The 23,025-nt window shown below is 36.2% G+C and overlaps 1 protein-coding gene across 6 annotated transcripts in view; it reads right to left on the reverse strand.

Moving 5' to 3' along the window:
* The window catches only part of LOC128227048 (C-myc promoter-binding protein-like), a 54,951-nt gene that overhangs the window by 27,735 nt on the left and 4,191 nt on the right, over window positions 1–23,025 (reverse strand). The window contains exons 1-4 of one of the 6 annotated variants that reach the window (XM_052937240.1): window positions 12,681–12,822; window positions 4,874–5,197; window positions 2,919–3,234; window positions 284–473 (exon numbers count right to left, since the gene is read on the reverse strand). In XM_052937240.1, coding sequence (XP_052793200.1) covers window positions 284–473; window positions 2,919–3,214 — 486 coding nt within the window. In that variant the 5' untranslated portion in view covers window positions 3,215–3,234; window positions 4,874–5,197; window positions 12,681–12,822. Of the gene's footprint in view, window positions 1–283; window positions 474–2,918; window positions 3,235–4,873; window positions 5,198–5,875; window positions 5,968–12,592; window positions 12,823–23,025 lie in introns of those variants that run through there. The other 5 variants (XM_052937239.1, XM_052937237.1, XM_052937241.1 and 2 more) reach the window with 5 other exon arrangements.

Consider the following 23,025-nt stretch of genomic DNA (forward strand, 5'->3'; position numbering starts at 1 on the left):
AACATGCAAAACCTTAACCAGAATAATAAAGGCCCATAATTTGCATTATCTTCAAAACATTGTTAGTAAACTTCATAAATGAATCAGTTGGATAGTTTGGAACAAACATCTAAAGTTTCAAAGCAATAAATGATGAATTTGCAGAGATAGTGACAAGAATATGCCAACATGCAAAACCTCAACCAAGGTGTGACGCTGATGTCAGGGTGAGAAGTATAGCTCTCCTCGAATATTCCAGCTAAACTTGCTTTCAACAATATATTGCTCACAAAAATTATCAAACCTTATTTTCCAGTACAATACAGAGATCAACGACAGCCAACATGTCACTGGGGGCATTCTCCGCTGCCCTCCGGTATGTGATGTATGTGCGCCCATTACTGCTGTTGTTCACATTGGCAGGTGTTCCAAAGTATGTTGTGTGGATTACCTCACAGCCGGACATGAGACGCTCCTTACCCTCGTACAGCACCCTGGAAACCAGGCAATAATAAATCTCACAAAATTCAATTTTTATGGCTATATTTAGAAACTTAATATTCAAAATCAAAAAAATAAAAGGCAGTTGATTCACAGGTGTCAGGCTTCAAAAGAATTGTTTTGGGTCACTTGCCCAGTGACAAAGTGAACCTGACTTTTTTCTCACTCTACACAAAGATTACTCGCCCTACATTTTCAACATTTTTTTTTAACAAAATCAGGTAACACTGACTACAAATTAGCTAGTTTAGCAGCAACTCAAATTTACTATCAAAGACGATCAAATTTGATTCGCTTGATTCAAAACAGTGTTCTTTTACCTAGTCCAGGTCACTCACTGCTGGGCCATTCATTTATAAAGAAGTGGGGAACTAGACCTATTACCAGTTTATAATTACATAGTAATTAAATAATTTAACAATCAATATTCAATCATTTGTTTTATTTGATTCCTGAATAATTATCTACAACATAAAATCGATTAAACAGTCTACGAGTTCTACCATGTGTATTTGATTAAAAAAAATAAACTAAACTACAGGAGTGACGAATACTCCCAAATGCTTTCATAACACAGGAATTGCAAACTATTTCTTTGAAAAAGAGGCCATAACTTCGAGGTTATTAAACACTGCATTTCCATGCTAAACCGAAGTATGTTGTTTAATTAAAATCCATTTCACAATTTAGAAATTACACTGACAAGAAAAAGAAACAAAAGACAATAACTCTGTCATAAGGTCAGATAGAGTTATGGCTCTTCTTGTACACTGCACTTCATCTCATTGTGCTTAACCAAAGAATGAAGTTTAATTAATTTCCATTTATTAGTTTCAAATTATGCTCAAGAAAAGATTGAGTAAACTAGGGCAATATCTCTGTGATTAGCTGAAGTAGAGTTTTGATTCTTGTACCCCTCATTGTGCTTTACCATTGAATGAAGAATAATTAAATAACAATCAGTAGTTTTCAAGTTATGCTCCATACAATGATAATGTAACAAGGGGCAATAACTCTGTAATTCACTAAAATAGACTTATGGTTCTTGTAGATGCACTTCCTCTCATTGGGCTTTATCATTGTACGAAGTTCCATCAAGTAGATTTGGAGTTATGCTTCGGACAAGGAAAATTGCAACGGACCAACCAAATGAACGACCAACAACAGGGTGACTCCCATATAATTACTTGCCCACCATCAGATCACATTTCTGGTTTTGTTTAGACTGTTTACATCTGGTATTTTAAATATTATGTTTATCACAATCATTTTGGTTGGAAAATAAATAGGATTAATATTCAAATTTGGAGACTCTTTCTCACCTAACTGACAAGCGTGGATTTGTCAAGGCCTTGGTGTATGGAAATATTGTTTTTGTAATACCAATCATTGCAGATATATAACAATATAATCACTCATGCCATTCATCATAATCCTTGATGCATATGGCACACAGCAGATTGATTGCAGTCTTAATACTTAATTCTTATCTTTCGGTGTAAAATTTTGCTTTAAATTATTTCTCTATTATTTTTTTAAGACTGATCAAGCGTAATAAATATATATGTTAGTTTCTAGTATCCAGACCTATCCAATTTGTTTGCCCTACCCGTAAACCTTTCTATTGCTTTGAGAAATATTTTTTTTATCATTCGTTTGATTTTTTTTTCTTTTAAAAGTTTAACATGGTGTGTTTGGCTTTTAAAGATATCAGTGATGCTAATATTGATTGTATTCGTGTTCTAAAGCATATCATTATTTATAATTTTTGATAGAAAAATCTCAAATACAATTTGCCAAATAAAAAATAAAAAGATTTTCTGACATACTTACCCTAATTTTTGGGGGCATGATGCCAGATAATCTTAACATTTAATTGTCAACATGTGTCTCGGTCAATATGACTTTCTGCCAGTGAATATCAGATAAATTCAATGGCTCACTAGTCAATTAATGTATAATATTACTTTAAATATGCACTCTTACTCCCAAATAAGATTTACCACATTAATATTGTTTTGATATTTCAAAAGGGATGAATAAATGTTGAAAACAATGGTTCTTATGAAGGATAACGAGTCTAATTTGAAAGAAATTAGCATAAACCATGGTATTTCTACCTTTATATGTGACTATAGTAGACCACAGTAAATATTTAAGTATTCACCAATCATTTAATATTTTTGCGCTTTCTACTTTTAAATACACAGTTACAATTTTGTTATCAGTAATTAATATTTTCCATAAATGCATTATTTAGTAAATAGTTAAAGGTTTATCAGTCAAAATTGATGTTTGTTATACATGTGTATGTATTGATTTTGAATAAGAGTGTCACTTTAAGCAGATAGTACCCAATTTCCACAATATAAATAATTTTGACTATGAATTCCAACTCTCTGCGCATGCTGCTTACATTAATGAACCAATCATCTTACCCTACATCAGTGAGAGGTGGTTTGTCGCGACTACGCCTGTAGCAAATGTACATCTCATGTTGGCGGAGACTTCCATGGTTCATGTCCGCTGGGTAGTCGGATGGGGTCTTCTCTAAGAGGGTGTAGCCCCGCGGCACCTTCTCACTGATAGACTTGTTGATGACAGTTATGTCTGTGATTGGGTCAAGCTTGTATGTTGGCTTGATGGCTGCTTCGTTAGAAAACTCCTCCAGCGGAAAAGGGTTCTCTGGTAGCCCGGCAACAACGAAGTAGTCCGCAACTCGCCGGTCATCCATGATCGCAGACTAGCGGTGGCCTAGAAGGTACATCTCATTAGGTCACCATAACGTAATTTGTAGGGTGCTTGCAAGACTAAAGTATGTCCTATAAATTAGATAGTTACTAGATTCTTGCATGCACCTGTTCATTAATGCATTTATGACAATATGTTAATACTTGCGCTTACACACAAGGGACAAATACCCCCACAGGCTGCCGCCAACCAGGAATGGTAAACCTACTCTTTAAAAAGGGACCATTACTCCCCTACCATACCTCCCATCAAACATTGGTGGATTGTAACCACAGTTAAACATGTCCTCTATTCTATAGTGAAAAGCATGTGTCCGCCCTTTCATTAGTAATTGTTTGGACATTGTATCTTTTACAAATTCTAATATGGGAAGGGGCCATTACTCTGTCAAAAAATACCAGTTTGTAACCAAAGTTTAACTTAACCTGTATTTTGTGGTGTAAAACATGTGCACCAAAATTTTTTCCAAATCTGTCGACATTTTCATGAGTTATCAACAGGGCAAGACCCACTGACTATCTCACTCCTCTATTCTTTCACTTTGTTTAGTGAGTATATAATAATTGTATTTAAACGAGCAGTTACTGATTAACAACAGATCACGTGTACTCAGCTTGACAACACTGTACCACATTTATCATTCCCACAGATGCATCAAGTGTCATTTAAATACATCAATGTCATTTCAGTACATATGTAATAGTTTTTGCCATATGCTACGTTAGTTCTCCTCAATGAATTAAATGTTAAAGTTTCTTTTTAGTTTGTATTCATACTTTTTCATAATGAGCATTTTATTGTTAAAACACTTTCTTTCATGATATATATATATATTGATCAATGATAAAACAGTGCAAAATACATCAACTCATTGAATGAAACAATGTTACAGTTGCATGACTAATACCTATCTTTGGATCAGAATTTCTTGGTAATCATGTCTATTTTAAAGGGACTGTACACCAGATTGGCACCAAATAAAGTTTTTTTCTGTAACAAATCTCAGGACAATCATTTAATAAAATGTTTTACTCTTTGATATCATAATTGTAAAAAAATACCAAAATGTAAAAAAAAAATCAATCCGGTGTCGCCAAAATTGCAGTCCAGTGTTGTATCCACTGTGCTATGAAGGCTTACCTTAAACAGTTGGAATATTTAAGCTATATACCAAACTTGGTAATATCAAGTGACTAGCCAATCACGCATAAGAAATTAATTCTACTAGGTAGACATACCTAGTAATCTTTTTTGATGGAAAAATACGAAAAAACTGTGAAAAATAAATTAATTGTAAACTATGTGGTACTTCAGTAAGTTAGATTCGATGCATTGTACACATCGATACCAAGTTTATGTCAGTTTTCGACAATTTTCTTTTTTTCCCCGCTATTTCATCATACGGAGTACAGCCCCTTTAAGAAAACTATATAAAAGGATTATCAGTCATTGAAATAATACTTTCGGCAGAACAAGCCTGAATTCTTAAACTAATGCTTGGAAGCAAAACAATCCAAAAAGACCTGCTATCTAAAATAAGAATTTGAGCAAGACCAGAAATAAGTTTACCAGTACAAGGCTGGCAGGGTTGTTCTTATTTCAACAGGATGTATAAGCAAGCATAAAATGCACATTGCAATACCTTTCTATGAAGGAATCTGCATCAGTTAAGTTCCAGCTGATATTGAGAACCGAGGACCTGTCTTCATTTTCCTGCGATGTTAGACATAATTAACTACTGCAGTAAAATCTTTCTGTCACATGAGCAATATGATCCGTCAACATCAGATAATTTCATTGGAAGGATGTTAAATTAAACAGAGTTTATATTCCCTGACACTGTGTGAAATGACCGCAATAATGTCTCACAATAGCCACAGTTCAGTATTTCCAGGCAATATCAAACACAAGATAAGGCAGCACTGTAAACCGTCTGATGGACGTCAATTATCCCCGTCTTGATTTGCTGAAAATAAAAAACAAATCTCTGTAATGGTAAATAGTAAGGCTATATCTTAAGACTATTAAATTGACCATGAACTCCGTTACAGACAAAACTTATGTGTTATGTGAGGTAGGCAGAAAGGCAGGCAACATTAGGGCATAGGTGGCATTGTCAGTTAGAGATGTCTGGATATAATTATACACAATAAAATATTAACTTATATCCAAAATATATTTTCAACCTCTCTTACTGATACTGCCAACTATGCCCTATTGTTTTTACCATCTCTTACTGATACTGCCAACTATACGCTATTGTTTTTACCATCTCTTCTTGATACTGCCAACTATGCCCTATTGTTTTACCATCTCTTCCTGATACTGCCAACTATGCCCTATTGTTTTACCATCTCTTCCTGATACTGTCAACTATCCCCTATAGTTTTACCATCTCTTACCGATACCGTCAACTATGCCCTATTGTTTATCCCATTTCTTTCTGAAACCGCCAACTATGCCCTATTGTTTTTACCATCTCTTAATGAAACTGACAACTATGCCCTATTGTTTTTACCATCTCTTAATGAAACTGACAACTATGCCCTATTGTTTTTACCATCTCTTAATGAAACTGACAACTATGCCCTATTGTTTTTACCATCTCTTAATGATACTGCCAACTATGCCCTATTGTTTTTACCATTTCTAACTGATACTGCCAGCTTTCCCCTATTGTTTTTACAATTTAAACAAAATGACACTGCAAGTTTTGAATTGTGTGCTTCTACATTTACAGGAAAAATCAAGACCAATATATGCCTCAGAACTCACACTTGCTTAATGTATACGTATACATGTGTCCACTTGAAACACTAATTGTTCAACTTCATAGTATCCGATCCATCTTAGTATAATCCAACTTTCTCGTAAGTGGAAGTACTTCATGAATAGCAATTTCCCTGTTCTTTTCTTGCAACTTAATTAGCTGTTGATGACAGTAAGCAGTGAACAATACTTCTACATAAATGTTGCATGCGTGAAAGTATAGAATTTGAAAAAAAAATGAAACATTTGCTGGGGGCCAGGGGGCGGCTAGGGCCAGTGGCCCCTTGAAGCTCATGGAATTGAGCTTTCTATTAAGACGGAGATTAAATATTTCAAAGCCTTTCCTGACACAACTTTGACAGTTTCAACCACAAAGCCACTTGGATATATTGTGTGCTCTGGCAGGGTAGACAAATCACAAAACTTAACAGCAAATAGAGGTCAGGAGATATGTGAATTGAGAGACTGTCAATTTTTTGTCAAACAAAAAAAGATTATGTTCAATAGATGTTGCATCAACATAATAGCATACTTTGTCACAGTGAAATAGGCTCCACTATAAACCCTTTGAATCTACTGTACTTTTGACAGTGACACTGCCATCTCCATTTGTTTTTCTCAGACTGTTCAAGCTCTTTGGTAGTGTAAGCTTCGTGTAGAAACAGCATTGTTTATCTTTTTATGTTCCAAGTTTAAATATACTCAAGGCCCTTAATTGACAGTTTTCCATGTTTATTATTTTGCCATCAATTTGCTGTAGGTCGCAAAATGTTGACATAGTTATTCGTGCAATTCCGCAATGTGTAGCTATTGCACGTGACCTACGGAAGCATTTGAAAATCACTCATGGTTATTTTCTAAAATGAATGACTATTTCTAACTATGTTCAAGCTGTATCGTTGTGCTGCAGGGGCTATTAAGGCGGAGATTGACGAGTATTCAATAGTCTGTGACTCTTCATTTCTATTTTTAGAATTAAAATGTCAACCTCAAAATGAAATATCTCTCTTTCGGAAAATATGATCGTCTCTTAGACAAAGTCAGACAATTAACCCCACCTCCCCCCTACGTACCCCTGATAAATCTCCCCGGATTAATACAATTTGGAAAAACGACCCGTAAAGGCTGAAAAAAAGGAATTCCGTCATAAACATAAAACATTCAACCATGTGTTTGTCAAATATGACAGGGTGGCCCAACAAATGTATGTCAAATATTACAGGGTGGACCACTAAATGTAAGTCAAATATTACAGGACGGATCACTAGACGTATATCAAATATTACAGGGTGGACCACTCAACGTATGTCAAATGTTACAGGGTGGACCACTAAACGTATGTCAATGCCAAATGTTACAGGGTGGACCACTAAACGTATGTCAAATGTTACAGGGTGGACCACTAAACGTATGTCAAATATTACAGGGTGGACCACTAAACGTATGTCAAATGTTACAGGGTGGACCACTAAATGTATGTCAAATATTACAGGGCTATCACTAAATGTATGTCAAATATTACAGGGTGGACCACTAAATGTATGTCATATGTTACAGGGTGGGCCACTAAATGTATTTCAGATATAACAGGGTGGATCACTAATTGTATGTAAAATATTACAGGGTGGACCACTAAATGTATGTCAAATGTTACAGGGGGGAACCACTTAATGTATGTCAGATATTACAGGGTGGATCACTAAATGAATGTCAGATATTACAGGGTGGATCACTAAATGTATGTCAGATGTTACAGGGGGATAACTAAATGAATGTCAGATATAACAGGGCGGACAACTAAATGTATGTCATATATTACAGGGCAGATCACTAATTGTATGTCAAATATTACAGGGTGGACCACTAAATGTATGTCAAATGTTACAGGGGGGACCACTTAATGTATGTCAGATATTACAGGGTGGACCACTAAATGTTTGTCAGATATTACAGGGTGGATCACTAATGAATGTCAGATATTACAGGGTGGATCACTAAATGTATGTCAAATGTTACAGGGGGATAACTAAATGAATGTCAGATATAACAGGGCGGACAACTAAATGTATGTCATATATTACAGGGCAGATCACTAATTGTATGTCAAATATTACAGGGTTCAGGATTCTCAATAAGTTTCGGTTTAACCGTCTCAATTAGTAAAGTAACCGAACGGCTACTACTTAATCTACTTAAAATTAATTTATTTTTTCAAATTTGAACCGGCCCCATTGCCATTTGAACTGTCCATTTTGGCCGGCAGCCGGTTCTTATTTAGAACACTGAGGGTTGCACTAAATCAGGGTTCGAATTTAGCACTCCCACACTCGCAAAATGCGAGCCAAAATTGAAATATGCGAGTTGAATTTAAAGACACTCGCAAAAATTTGCGAGTTCAAAATTTGCAGAAAATATGCAATCCTCGAAATAGATATGATCATAATCGATGATCAATTCCTGCACAATAGATATAAAACTAATTTTAGAAATGCCTACTTTCGTTTTCCCATAATCACGCAGAAATTGATGATGTAGATTAACTTAATGCGCACAGACAGGTACTCGTTACTATGTGGCAGGTACTCGTTACTATGTATTTTTGTAGACTGGTCTTTCGTTTCCATTTTTGGTGGCGGTATTTAGCGATAATCGTATCGAGACACAGTCTGTATAATGATGACAAGCTAAAAGATAAGTTTTTTTAAGCGTGTTGATTTTAAAATCGCCGACGGCTGATGGCAATGATCAATCAGTTCCAAAAAAGAAGCCAAAATGAAATAATTCGTCCGTTAAAACTGTTACTATGTGGAAGAGGGAGTGGAACATTAAATTGACTCTCAACACAGATGACGAAAGGAACGTTTTGCACAGACCAATACTGGCCTGATCAGACTTCCGCAGTTCGTACTGTCAGTGTTACATATATGATGATATCGTTTATTGTACAATTACATGATCATTCATTAAAACAATTAAACTATACCTTAAGCCATTGTTTTCAATTAAATATATACTTTTTCCTAGCAAACATAAAGGTTTGCCTTAAAAAATGCGAGTGAGTGTCTGGTTTTGCGAGTTGAAAATTTGAGCACTCGCAAAAATTTGCGAGTATCAAAAAAAGTTAAATTCAAACCCTGTAAATGTAGGTCAAAACGGTCACACTCTTCTATAGGGCTCTCTACCTTATGTAAATCTTAAGTGAAACAAGTCACTACCATCTACTGGGTGAACAACTAAATTTATACCAAAACAAGACACACACCTTTTTATGATGGGCCACTAAATGTATGTCCAAGCAAGTCAAACACATCCACAGGGTGGACCACTAAATGTTTGGCCAAGCAAGTAAAACACATCTACAAGGTGGACCTCTAAATGTATGTCCAAACAAGTCAAACACATCTACAGGGTGGACCACAAAAAGTATGTCCAAACAAGTCATTCAAATCTACATGGTAGACCACTAAATGTATGTTCAAACAAGTCATTCCCATCTACAAGGTGGACCACAAAATGTATGTCCAAACAAGTCAAAATCATCTACAGGGTGGACCACAAAATGTATGTCCAAACAAGTTAATCACACCTACAGGGTGGACCACAAGATGTATGTCCAAACAAGTCAATCCCATCTACAGGGTGGACCACAAAATGTATGTCAAAACAAGTCATTCCCATCTACAAGGTGGACCACAAAATGAATGTCCAAACAAGTCAAACACATCTACAAGGTTGACCACTAAATGTATGTCCAAACAGGTCACACACCTTTTTACAGTGGACCACTAAATGTATGTCCAAACAAGTCACACACATCTACAGGGTGGACCACAAAAGGTATGTCCAAACAAGTCACACACATCTACAGGGTGGACCACAAAATGTATGTCCAAACAAGTCAATCACATCTACAGGGTGGACCACAGAATGTATGTCCAAACAAGTCAATCACATCTACAGGGTGGACCACAAAATGTATATCCAAACAAGTCACAAACATCTTCAAGGTGGACCACAAAATGTATGTCCAAACAAGTAACACTTTTACAGGGTGGAACACCAAATGTATGTCCAAACAAGTCACACACTTTAACAGGGTGGACCACCAAATGTGTGTTCAAACAAGTCAAACACTTCTACATGATTGACAACAAAATGAAGGTTCAAAGATGTGAGTTGTTCTAAAGTTATATTGAAGATTTCTTTACACTAAAGTTCAACTGCATGGTTTTCGCATTTGTTGTTTATCCCTTAATATTTTTTTATTATTATTCTATGTCTTAAATAGAAAACCTATATAACTTGAAAAGCTAACTTATTCTTTTACAAATGAAAGTAAGAGATGTATGAGAGAATGAAGGAGTTATAAATCTGTGTCACATTGAGTGTGACTCATGGAGGAGGTATCCAGATCATTCATCTTCATACATGGCTGATGTGGTTACCAGCCTCACAACAATGCCCCCACACAACAATGCCTGCACACACCACACTACCTGAATGTATTTGTGAACACAGACCTTTTGTGCTTCCTCTTAATACACTAAACTGTTCTGCAGAAACCATATTGCAGAAAGTAGCGTTAAATGGCAGCATTGTCCTTCATTTACACAATTGCAGAAATGAGAGTCTTGTGTTTTATCATTAATTTTCCGATCATCTTCCCCCTAACTTGGCAAAGCATAGGGAAATGTCATGCTTCCAGTCAATGAAGACATTAGGCCACACCAAATTAATGCTTAGTTCCTCGGATTTTAGCCAAAAAAAATTGGAGCGAGCAAGCGAAAAAAATAAATAAAAAATTGTCAGTTTTCATAAAAACCGAAGCGAGCGAAGAGCGAAAAATATATTTTTCCTTATATTCAATATAAATAAGAAAGATTGTTAAAAATAATTGCCCTTAAACCCATTTTAATGCCATCTTCAACTGAACCTCTAATGGACATTGGGGAAAATGTCGGAATACATACTATTTATTCATCCGTGTTTAGTACAAACATTATATGGATAACTCTAATTTCTTATATGATTAAAACATACTTTAATATGACGATCATTCATAATAATAAATAACCCTGCTTTTAGTAAAAAGTTTGAAACGACTTATATAAATCTACCTGAATCAGTTTAACATCATATGCAACTCTATTTAGACATAACTTAGGATTGATTTCGGATTTGTAAAAAATTATCACTTACACAGGCATCATCAAACATCAGACTCCATATAACATAAACTAAATTTTGATTATCACAGGAAATGCAATGGCATGTGCTTATTAAAACAAAAGAACAAGGGTATTTTTCAGAGTACTTTTTTTGGTTATTTAGATGTTTTTATGCACCAGCCAATTGTATATGCCCCCCCCCCCCCCCCAAGTCCGGAATAGCGGGAACTTTGACTTCCGGTCTCTCAAAACCCGGGTAAAATACCCGACCTGCATGAAAACACTGCTGGTAAAATCCCTGCCAAATGGCCCCGCAACCCCGAATACCTATAAGAGGCCCATTCCCGACTATTTTCAATATGAAGACAAAACCACATTCACGAGGCACTGCGGGGCCACCTGAAAGGTAAAAACACAGCCCATCACCTCTGCTGTCCCCGGTATACCCCTGGAACAATGGCGAGGGGTTGGCGGGGCAGTGGTTACAATCGACAAGTGCATTACAATCCCGGATTATGCTGTAAATAAAAACCAAATATAAGGTGACAAACTTAGGCTTACTTATGTTGAGGTATATCCAGACCAGTGTTTATATCGCTATTTGTGAAAAGATATTTGTTCAAAACTGTTGTTTTGTCAGAATTTGATCAAAAATGAGCTTGATACATCAATTTGGACCAAACAATGACTCATGTTCCAGTTAAGTTGACCTACCATCTTCAGCATCGTCGTAACGAGGTAAAATTTTGTTCCCTTGTATTATGACTTGAATAATATAGTACTAAGTTGATCATTCCGATTTCCATTCAAAACGAGTCACTAATTACGCAATATAATCGCTACCAGTCTCAGATACACATGCTTTATTGCATAATGATTGCTTTAAATAATGATCCTTTAGAGCATGAGACGATCAACAAATTTTGTACGTTTTAAAAAAAATAGGAGCGGTAAATCCGCGGAACGAAATATCAATTTGGTGTGGCCTTAATGAGAAACTGATCATATCTAGATTTTACATTAAAGTGGTTAACTAACTGTCATTTATAGATGTAACAATGTATGTAACAATTTCATGTAAAAACTTCAATGATGCTTTTTTATGTAAGAGTAGGTCACAGTAGGTAACAATTTCATTTATTATCTGATTACTTTTTTGTGGCATTTTAGTTTATGTACACAACTATATCGTGAATGAATGATTTTCTAATTTCGTATAATGTAAGGTGACTACATAAACAACTACTAGCAATAAACTTTCAATAAAACATAAATGACAAGTAACAGGGTGCAGCAGCTAGGGTGGCTGTCATTGTCATTCAGCGATGAGAGTACCCGACCATCCTATAATGACATACTGGCAATGCATCATCTATCACTCACTAGCAAGGCCTAGATATTTAAAACAGAGAAAACATCATTACGTATTCTAATATGGTGAACTTTTTATCCTGTGTACATGTATAAGCAGTCTGTCATGTTGCACTTTTAGAATCTGTAAAAAATCCTGACCATAAAATAGCTGATAAATCATCCAGTCTCAATTGAACACAGGAACAGGCTTTCTCAATATCTAGTAAAAACACTTTAAAGAAATACTAAGTCCAAAAAGCAGGCTTTATTTATAACATAATCCTGGTCAATATCCCATTTGCCACATGTTACTATGTCACATGTTGTTGAAGAAGTGTACTTGTCACATTAATAAAAGCTCGTTTGGTTCTGTATGCAAAGTTGTTGTAAAGCTGATACCATTTGCTTTACCAATATTATTGAAGGAAAGCAGTGCATCTGATAAAAATGAGAGTAGATAATCAACAGCAACAAAGGCCCCATTGACCATGTATTATTTATATAAATGCATCAGAGAACCTAGAGCAACGATTTAAGAGTGAGTCACAATGTTGATTGTAAGACAGGCAGCAATCAATAGGCTACAATAGTTGAGTGTCTGGCAGGATTGATCTCAGGTGTGTCACAGCCTCCACACCTGGACAATAGGTCACATCAATAGACAATTTGTCATGTGACATGTTTTAGGGACAAATCATATTTTATTGGTGAGATGACCTATTACTTAAGGCTCAACTAATATACACATTTATCACATGTATGCTATGCCTTGTTTCCAGTTTAATATAACCATCACATCTATAAAACACATATGTATAATCTGGCACCCCATGTTTGTAAACAATTTAATTGGAAACATCAATTGCATAATTGATAAATCTTACATATATTTTTTTCATTGTATTTTAAGAATAAAGATTTATTTGAATAATCAAGTCACACACTTCTACAGGGTAGACCACTAAATGTATGTCCAAACAAGTCACACACTTCTACAGGGTGGACCACTAAATGTATGTCCAAACAAGTCATTCCCATCTACAAGGTGGACCACTAAATGTATGTCCAAACAAGTCACACACTTCTACAGGGTGGACCACTAAATGTATGTCCAAACAAGTCACACACTTCTACAGGGTAGACCACTAAATGTATGTCCAAACAAGTCACACACTTCTACAGGGTGGACCACTAAATGTATGTCCAAACAAGTCATTCCCATCTACAAGGTGGACCACTAAATGTATGTCCAAACAAGTCACACACTTCTAAAGGGTGGACCACTAAATGTATGTCCAAACAAGTCACACACTTCTACAGGGTAGACCACAAAATGTATGTCCAAACAAGTCACACACTTCTACAAGGTAGACCACAAAATGTATGTCCAAACAAGTCACACACTTCTACAGGGTAGACCACAAAATGTATGTCCAAACAAGTCACACACATTGATCATGTGATCATTGACAAACTGATGGTGAAACCCATGCACTCCAGGGACTCTAGGTAAGGCCCATTCCACGCTATATTTGGCGCAAAGACAAAACCACCGCATTCACCCGTCACTGCGGGGTCACCTGGAAAGTATAAACATGGCCCCTTTCCCCGGCTATCCCGGGTATACCCCCGGACCTGGGGGGGGGGGGGCGTGGTTACAATTGACTGGTGCATTAACTACGCAGGTAACAAATTTAACAACGTACGAAACATGAAAAAGAGCAAGACAGGACTAATGCAAGACAGGACTAATTGTCATGGGGCAAGAACCTCTTCACATTATTTTTGGGTTGGTTCAACCAAATCTTATTGAGAGCCCTGGTGATAGTGAATAGTAACCAAATTGTGTGAAAACATGATTTGTTATTGTTGCAATTGAAAGCGGATTTACTTTTTTAGAAATAAGAAAATAAAAACATCAAAGTATGGAACGGTTTGGTTATTTTTTTTAATATAAAACAATTATTAGTAAACAATTGGATTAATTAAGTTTCTGAGGCATGTAACATAGCAATTTAAAACATAATAATAATTTTTTTAATTTTTTTAATGAGAGCATTATCAATTTCTGTAAGATGAATTGATGTTTTTCATTATTGCTAATCTGATCTATTTTCGCTTTGGCAATGAAAGATTAACAAAGCTTTGATGCAAATAATAACAAGATTGACAACTATCCCAAAATATGCCTGTCCTCTTTTAAAAACACCAAGTTTGGTAATTAGTGATTGCACGATAAGCCAAATTTAGAGATACACATTTTGCCAAATCAAGGATCATTATCATGGAGCAACGTAATTGACAATTCCGGTTATCGAACCTTACCAAAATATTCCGCCCATACACATTCTAACTAAATTTGGTGATGATTGGACAAAAGCTTCTAAACTTATTGATCGGACAATATACTGGGCACCAAATGCTCATCCGTATGCTGCAGATGAGACTATAATACATCCTATCCTATTCACGCCCATTCTATGAATGGGCATAACAATGGGGCATGTAGGAAAAATGTCTCCGATGGACATGGGATAGAGTAGATTATATACAATAATTCTTTTAATACATTATCAGGGTTCGAATTTAGACTCGCATACTCGCAAAATGCGAGCGACATTTGGAAATTGCGAGTGACTTTTATTCAAGCTCGCAAAATTCTGGGAGTGGCTTTTTCTAGACCACAAAATGTTAAAAGGAAAGTAGAATAAACATGAACTTAATTCCGCTATGTAGTCGAGTGTAAACAGCTTATAAGTGGCATGTTTACACTACCGGTATAAAGAAGACAGTACGGAGTCACGCTCTAGTAGGTTTTCAAAAATAAAACAAATACGGAAAAGGCGGAGTTTTATCTCGAATCTTTCCGGGATGCTCCGAGGCGTGCATAATACAAAGTAAATACGAATGACGTAATCACCTAGCTCAATCATTGGCTAAATTTAGCGCTTTTGCGCACTTTATGTAAACCCCATCATCCTTTGAATATATTTTCGCCCAACTGTCAAAATGAATAGACTTCGTTGATCGATATATTTCATGGTCCAAAGTATCCACGCTACATTTACTGTTGCTTTTTTATTTTAAATTTATTATTTTATTGTTTTTAATACTTATAGACTAATGAAATCTGTAGCGTGCTTGTTGAATGGGTATCAAATTACCCGATGGCGAGGGTATTAAAATATACAAAGTGAACAATGTCAAATTATTGGACAGCTTTGTTATCAAAAAGCTGCCAGCATCAGACGAGTCTTTCCATACCCCCAGTGCTCCAGCCAGGATTTAAAAAGGGCAGGGTGGAGTTATGAAAAGGGCAAGCTACATGAGTCGTATAGGGGCGATTGGGGGTGGTTGTGAGAGGGGTCCACCCCTGTCACAAGGTTTTGTTTTTTTTTCATACTCAATTTAAATCATTTTCCATGATTTTCAGACTCTAACAAAATGGGTTGTTTTTCTCTCAAAATTTAGAAGGGTGTGTTTGAATATCAAAATTAAAATTTGTCTTTTTGTCTGTGTTAGTATGATTGTACTTTTAAGTCTTCTATCGTGCGATGTCACATATACCTCCTAAATATCATGTAAAATGAAGAAAAAAACAAAGACAGTTAAACATTTGAAGCAATCAAATAAATAAATGCACAAAAAATGTAGGGGACGAATCTTAGTTTGGTACGATCGGGATTGGGTACGAATGTTATATTCAGCCTGGCTGTTATTTAATTGTCTTTGGTAAAATTATGTTTAATATGCTGATGTTTTAGAATAAAATGACAAAAAAATCACTGCCCTTGTTTAAAAAAATAACTTATAAAACATAGAACCCTGATAAAATAACTCGGAAAATCGTTCTGACAAAATGGCGGTTTCGGCGAATTTTAACATGATCGTAGACATGATAGGTAAACGCAGCATAATGAATCAACATATTTTTATGGGTGACAAAGACATTTTCATCATGATTATTTAACAAATAAACTTTCAAAACATTTACTGAAAAAGTGATGTATTTGATTGTGTTAGCGCCACTGTTCTCATGTTTACATATCGGCAGTGACCGTCTGCTTCAAATCAACAATGTTTAAAATGGCGAGTCTCGTCTATACAATACAATAAACAACAAGAGATGTTTGTCAAACATTATGCCCCCTGAGCGCCAAGTTGCCAGAAATATTTGGACAATTGAATGAAATATGCATGGACTGAAATGACAGCTGATTTGTCATTGGATGCATATGAGGCAGGTCATCTACTGGTCATACCTAATCTTCATGTCAAGTTTGATGACCATAGGTCCGGGAATTGTTGAGTTATCACTCGGACAAGCTTTGGTCTTCCAACAGACCGACCGACATGTGCAAAGCAATTATATAACCCCTCTGCTTCGAAGGGGGGCATAATTAAACTAGATGTTCACTGAAAACTGATACTTCAACTCATGCATTTAGTGACATATAAATTTCTACTGTCTACTATATAAGAAAATAAAATATGGACAATCAGAAAACCTTTTTTCAGCTTACAGTCACACTGACCTTGACCTTTGACCCACTGACCTCAAAATCAATAGGGTTCATCTGCTGGTCATGACCAATAAGCCTACCTAGTATGAGGTCCCTGGGTCAAAGCGTTCTCAAGTTATTGATCGGAAACCGTTTTTCATGTTAAGGTCACACTGACCTTGACCTTTGACCCACTGACCTCAAAATCAATAGGGTTCATCTGCTGGTCATGACCAATACACCTACCAAGTATGAGGTTCCTGGGTCAAAGCGTTCTCAAGTTATTGATCGGAAACCGTTTTTCATGTAAAGGTCACACTGACCTTGACCTTTGACCCACTGACCTCAAAATCAATAGGGTTCATCTGCTGGTCATGACCAATAAGCCTACCTAGTATGAGGTCCCTGGGTCAAAGCGTTCTCAAGTTATTGATCGGAAACCGTTTTTCATGTTAAGGTCACACTGACCTTGACCTTTGACCTCAAAATCAATAGGGTTCATCTGCTGGTCATGACCAATACACCTACCAAGTATGAGGTTCCTGGGTCAAAGCGTTCTCAAGTTATTGATCGGAAACCGTTTTTCATGTAAAGGTCACACTGACCTTGACCTTTGACCCACTGACCTCAAAATCAATAGGGTTCATCTGCTGGTCATGACCAATAAGCCTACCTAGTATGAGGTCCCTGGGTCAAAGCGTTCTCAAGTTATTGATCGGAAACCGTTTTTCATGTTAAGGTCACACTGACCTTGACCTTTGACCCACTGACCTCAAAATCAATAGGGTTCATCTGCTGGTCATGACCAATACACCTACCAAGTATGAGGTTCCTGGGTCAAAGCGTTCTCAAGTTATTGATCGGAAACCGTTTTTCATGTAAAGGTCACACTGACCTTGACCTTTGACCCACTGACCTCAAAATCAATAGGGTTCATCTGCTGGTGATGACCAATACACATACCAAGTATGAGGTCCCTCGGTCAAAGCGTTCTCAAGTTATTGATCGGAAACCATTTGGTATTCCGACCGACCGACCGACAGACAGACAGACCGACCGACCGACCGACATGTGCAAAACAATATACCCCACTTTTTTCAAAAGGGGGCATAATTATTTAAAAGATTTAATTGTGCTTGACAACATTTTTCACCATCCCTTCGCATTTTCTATCGCATTTTACGAACTTTCATCATTGATTAAACGAGTTCTTAATGTATATTCTGATTGGCTGACATTCAATAGGCACGCCTCCTGCCGATGTTTCCCTATTTGGCTCTTCCTAATTATCGGATTAGTAGATGACCGATTATGAATACACAGGTCGTCTACTCACTACACAAATACACAATTAGCTGTCATATGACTTGGTCAAGGCACATGGGAAGATGAAAGGGCAGTACAGCATATTTTAAGCAATCAATGGGGGCATGGTGACACCTAGCGGGAACACTATTATCATAAGTATTACGTAATTTGTCTCAATTATGACAGCGGATTAAGGGCTGTCAATCTTTTATAATGATTTCAATATTAAAAAGGGCACTAAAGGGATATTTGGCGCTAATAGAGCATTTGTGAAAAGGGCACTACTCAAAAAATGGGCAGGGCGGTAAGAAAAGGGGCACGGGCGCTGCGCCATTGAAAAACGGGCTAGCTGGAGCACTGATACCCCCCAAATAGAATAAGCCATCAACAAGTTCTAGTAGTCGAGTCCCTCAAGATTGATACTTTTCAATATTCATAATATGTCTTAGGTGTTAATTTCTACTTTAATTAGACAATATTATAAGGGAATAAAGCAAATAATAAAATTGCAAGTTGATTTGTCATTTTGCGAGTTGCCTCAAAATGCACTCGCAAAATTTTGCGAGTGCTCCTCATAGTTAAATTCGAACCCTGATTATAATATAAATCTTGTCAATGTGTACTGAACTATCCCCAATACCACTCAATCGCTTTTTCTGTTTATACGTCAACTTCATTTCAAGTTCGGGTTCATGACGTAAGGTTCAGCTGCACCCATAGTGCATAGTGATGGATGAGAAGTAAATGATGAAATTATTTAGACAAACAGAAATCTACTCTACGTAACTACTGTGTGGGCTCATTTGCCGAAATGCATCTACAGAGAATTAAGCCACAGAAAAAAATAAAATCTTCCACTATCATTTGGCCACAAATAATTCTCATAGAACAACATGACATACAGAGGAGATGTTTACTTATTAAGACTAGAATTTGTGTCAGGGAAATGCCAACAATGTCCAAAGGTTGTTGGTTGACCTTTAATAAAATTGCAAGTTAGTGGCTTCTTATGCACGGCAGTGATATTAAACAAGTAAAAAAGAAGAAACTTAATTTGAGTGAGACCTTGACCTGTAGCCCATCTATAATTATGGGTACATTTGACATGCCCTCTTCTCAAGATGAACTTTTTTGTCATAAAAATCCCCCAAAAGGCAATACCTGGCCAAGTTACAGACCAAACTAGAGCTGTCACAGGAGTGACGAGTACCCCCAAATGCCGCCTGGACACAGGAATGGCAAACCATTCCTTTGAAAAGAGGCCATAACTCCAAGTTTACTGCACACTGCATCTTCTTTTATCATGCATGTATTGTTTTATTTAAATCTGTCCAGTAATTTAGAAGTTACACTGCTGACAAGAAAAACTAGCCTTTCATGAGTTATCGCCCGGAACCGTTTTTCTATTTTTAGTAACAGTGACCTTGACCTTGGCCCCACCAGCCCCAATATCGAACTTGACCTGTATGTTCTGATGTTAAACCATTGTACCAAAAATTGTTCAAATCTGTCTAGCCGTTCATGAGTTATCTTCCGGAAACCATGAAAACCGACAGACCGACTGACCGACCGACAGACAGACCGACCGACAAGCTCACTCCGGTATAATAAGCCGAAATACAAGAAATTGTTTACTAATGACCTCCAAGTTTGACCTTGACCTACAGACATTTGTCTTGCAAGAGACATGTCATTTCTCATGGTTAAAAATCTTTGCCTAGTTATTTCAAAATCCCCTAATGCATGGCCAAATAACAGCCCGGACAAGCCAAATCACAAAGAATTTGACCTACAGACATTGGTCTTGCTCACCCTGCCTTTTCATTGCAAACATTCATTCAAAATTATTTCAAAATCCTCACAGGCATGGCCAACACTGAACTGAGTTATAATGCATTATGATGTCAGTAAACAAGCGCTATTTAATGAAATCCATACAAATGGCTCAATAAGGGTTGCAAAGAAAAGGCCATCATGTGTGTAATTCAGTAATGAGTAGTGATCGGACAGTATCACAAAGGCATCACTTTCCCTATATATATCAATAACGACCTTAGTTTTCATTATTATTTCAATTCTAATGCTTCAGTCAGAAAACAGGTATTATTCTGTCACATTAAATAATTCTAAAAATAATTTAAACAAAATATATTCCAAGGTTTATGAAGTCTGGGAACATTTCATGGTGAGGTTTACTTAAGTTGACTGTTTTTACATCGACTGATTTTGACGTTCATTTAAATATTTGAGCACAGCTATGGTCGATCAAGCCTAGTTTCATAAGAATCTGGGCTTCAATGACCCTAATCACTTCCCTGGAATAATTTGCACTTTTCCAGCACCTTGATGACCGATTACCATAGTAATCAAATATTTTGAGATTGGGGTTGCTGTCTGGAGCGATTTGAACACAAAGAATAACTTAAGGAAAGTACAGTTAAAACTCAAATAGCGGTTCCTTCCCTTAGTTCTAAGTCACTGCACTCAGCCACTGTATAAAGTTGGAAATTTACTAGATTCAAGCAATTTATTTTTTATTATTCGATTATGAAAAGATGAGGTCGCCCATCGCTGAGTTACAAATGTCTGCCCATCACTAGTAATGAGTCTTTATGATTTACCAGCAAAACAGTCTGCCTACTTATGAACGTTTTCTCGGGTTGGTTTATCTTAAACGCAAGTGACATAACAAATATTATTAATCTGGGTAAGAAGCTGTGATTGTGATACCAAAAATTAAACAGCCTGGTATGTTTCCGCAAGTATCGCAAAAAACCTGGTAGCCCAAAGCTGTCGACTAGCATGTCATGTTTAAAACATAGCTAAGGAGTTTTGCTGGAAATCAGTCAGATAGTAGATCTCAGATTTTTCAAAATACCTCCCTGATCTGTTGAGATATTTATTTCTAAACAACAAACTCAGGGCTCTCACTAGGCTGAAAATTTTGGGAGAAGTGACTTCTCCCTTCAGCCAATTTAAGGAGAAGTGGTGAGACTTTAGGGAGAAGTGATACTTGTAACACCTGATACAAAAACTATGCCATACCATTCACCTAAGTTTATATTCACATTAAAATTGATTGCTATAACTATATAAAATGTTCATTAAATAATGTTCATTAAATAATGTATCATTTTTGGCTCAGCAAAAGTGTATTCGTCAATGTCACATAGTTTATCTCAAAAAAGCATCTAAAATGAAACAAACAAAAAAAAGACAGCTAAGGTTTTGAAATAATCAAAATGACCTTATAAATTAACTGTCAATATAGTAGGGGGATGAATCTTGTTTTGGTACGTTAGGGATAGGGTACGAATGTCACATTCAGCTATGCTGTTATTTACTTGTTTCTTGCTAAATAATTTTAAATATGCTAACATTTAAAAACCAAATGACATTTAAATCAGTGTCCTTGATGAAAAATTTACCAATACATAATGGGAGGTTGAAAAATTAACTCGGAAAATTGTTCTGACAAAATGGCGACCTCGCCGATTTTTTTTGACATCGTAAAGTTCTGTGACAGGAGAAAATCACTGTAAGTATTCTCTACATAAACACTGTGTGGGAATGGACACCGGATATAGTTAAAAAATTGATCAATTGATAAGCGTTTGATTTTGACACATGGTCAGTTTTCTATCTTTTTTTGTGGATAATGTTGATATATTTAACAATATCTAAGAGTTTTTAATTACTTGATACTGTGCAATATACGACTATGATGGAAATATGTCTCCTCTTTTGTATAATAGCCCAATTCTCTCCGAAAGTTGCATGATCGCTCACAAATGTTCATTTATGTGGTACGATTTCAAACATAAATCAACAAATTGAAAATAAGAATAAAAACTGAATCGAGCGATTTCATTGTTATTACATGACCTAGTAATGTGTAAAATATCAATATGATATATTTGTTGTTACGGAGATATTTATACCTTTTGATGCCCTGGCAGTGTACTGGGGATAGATGAAGCAAATAAATAGCTGCACAGGGGATAGCTATTAAGTGGACTGAGAATAGTACCGATGTATTTAGAATAACGAGACTGTGATAACGATTACGACTATTTATCTATACGCGAGCTCGACGGAAATTGTTCGATGTTGTCCATATCGAGGGATGAGAGCAAAAACATGTTGTTGTTGTTTTTTGTATCTGTATGCACTTAAAACTGTTTCATTCATTGTACATATTAGTTAACCATGATGTGTTTTTCACAAGCATCAATATCTAAATATTTGAAATACGCCGGTAATCTGATTTATTGAGTAACACAAAACATATGGCCGTAGAATTTTTGTGGTGTTTGCTATTCATATACATCATATTGCTTTGTAAATCAAGTAGGTACGTTTTTGCAAACAGAAAGTCGCCAGTAGGGAATGAGATATTGTGATCAAATTTGGAACACGTAAAGCTTTGTTCCTAGCTTGGGTCGATTTTGGTATTACTTAGAACAGAATAATGGTCTCTGTTCGTTCATTTCAGTGAAAAAGAATGTAGTGTGACCAACCCTGATATTTACACAGCTTGCATTTATACATTCATTTAGGAGAGCATGGATCAAACTCATTGTTAACTAAAGTTTACTCAATAATTTCTTATCAAATTCTACACTCACTTTTTGCAGATTATTTGAAAGTTTGAAATAGACATATACATGTATATTGTATATTAACAGTGTTAC

The sequence above is a fragment of the Mya arenaria genome, chromosome 3 (assembly GCF_026914265.1).
Source record: "Mya arenaria isolate MELC-2E11 chromosome 3, ASM2691426v1".
Taxonomy (NCBI): domain Eukaryota; kingdom Metazoa; phylum Mollusca; class Bivalvia; order Myida; family Myidae; genus Mya; species Mya arenaria.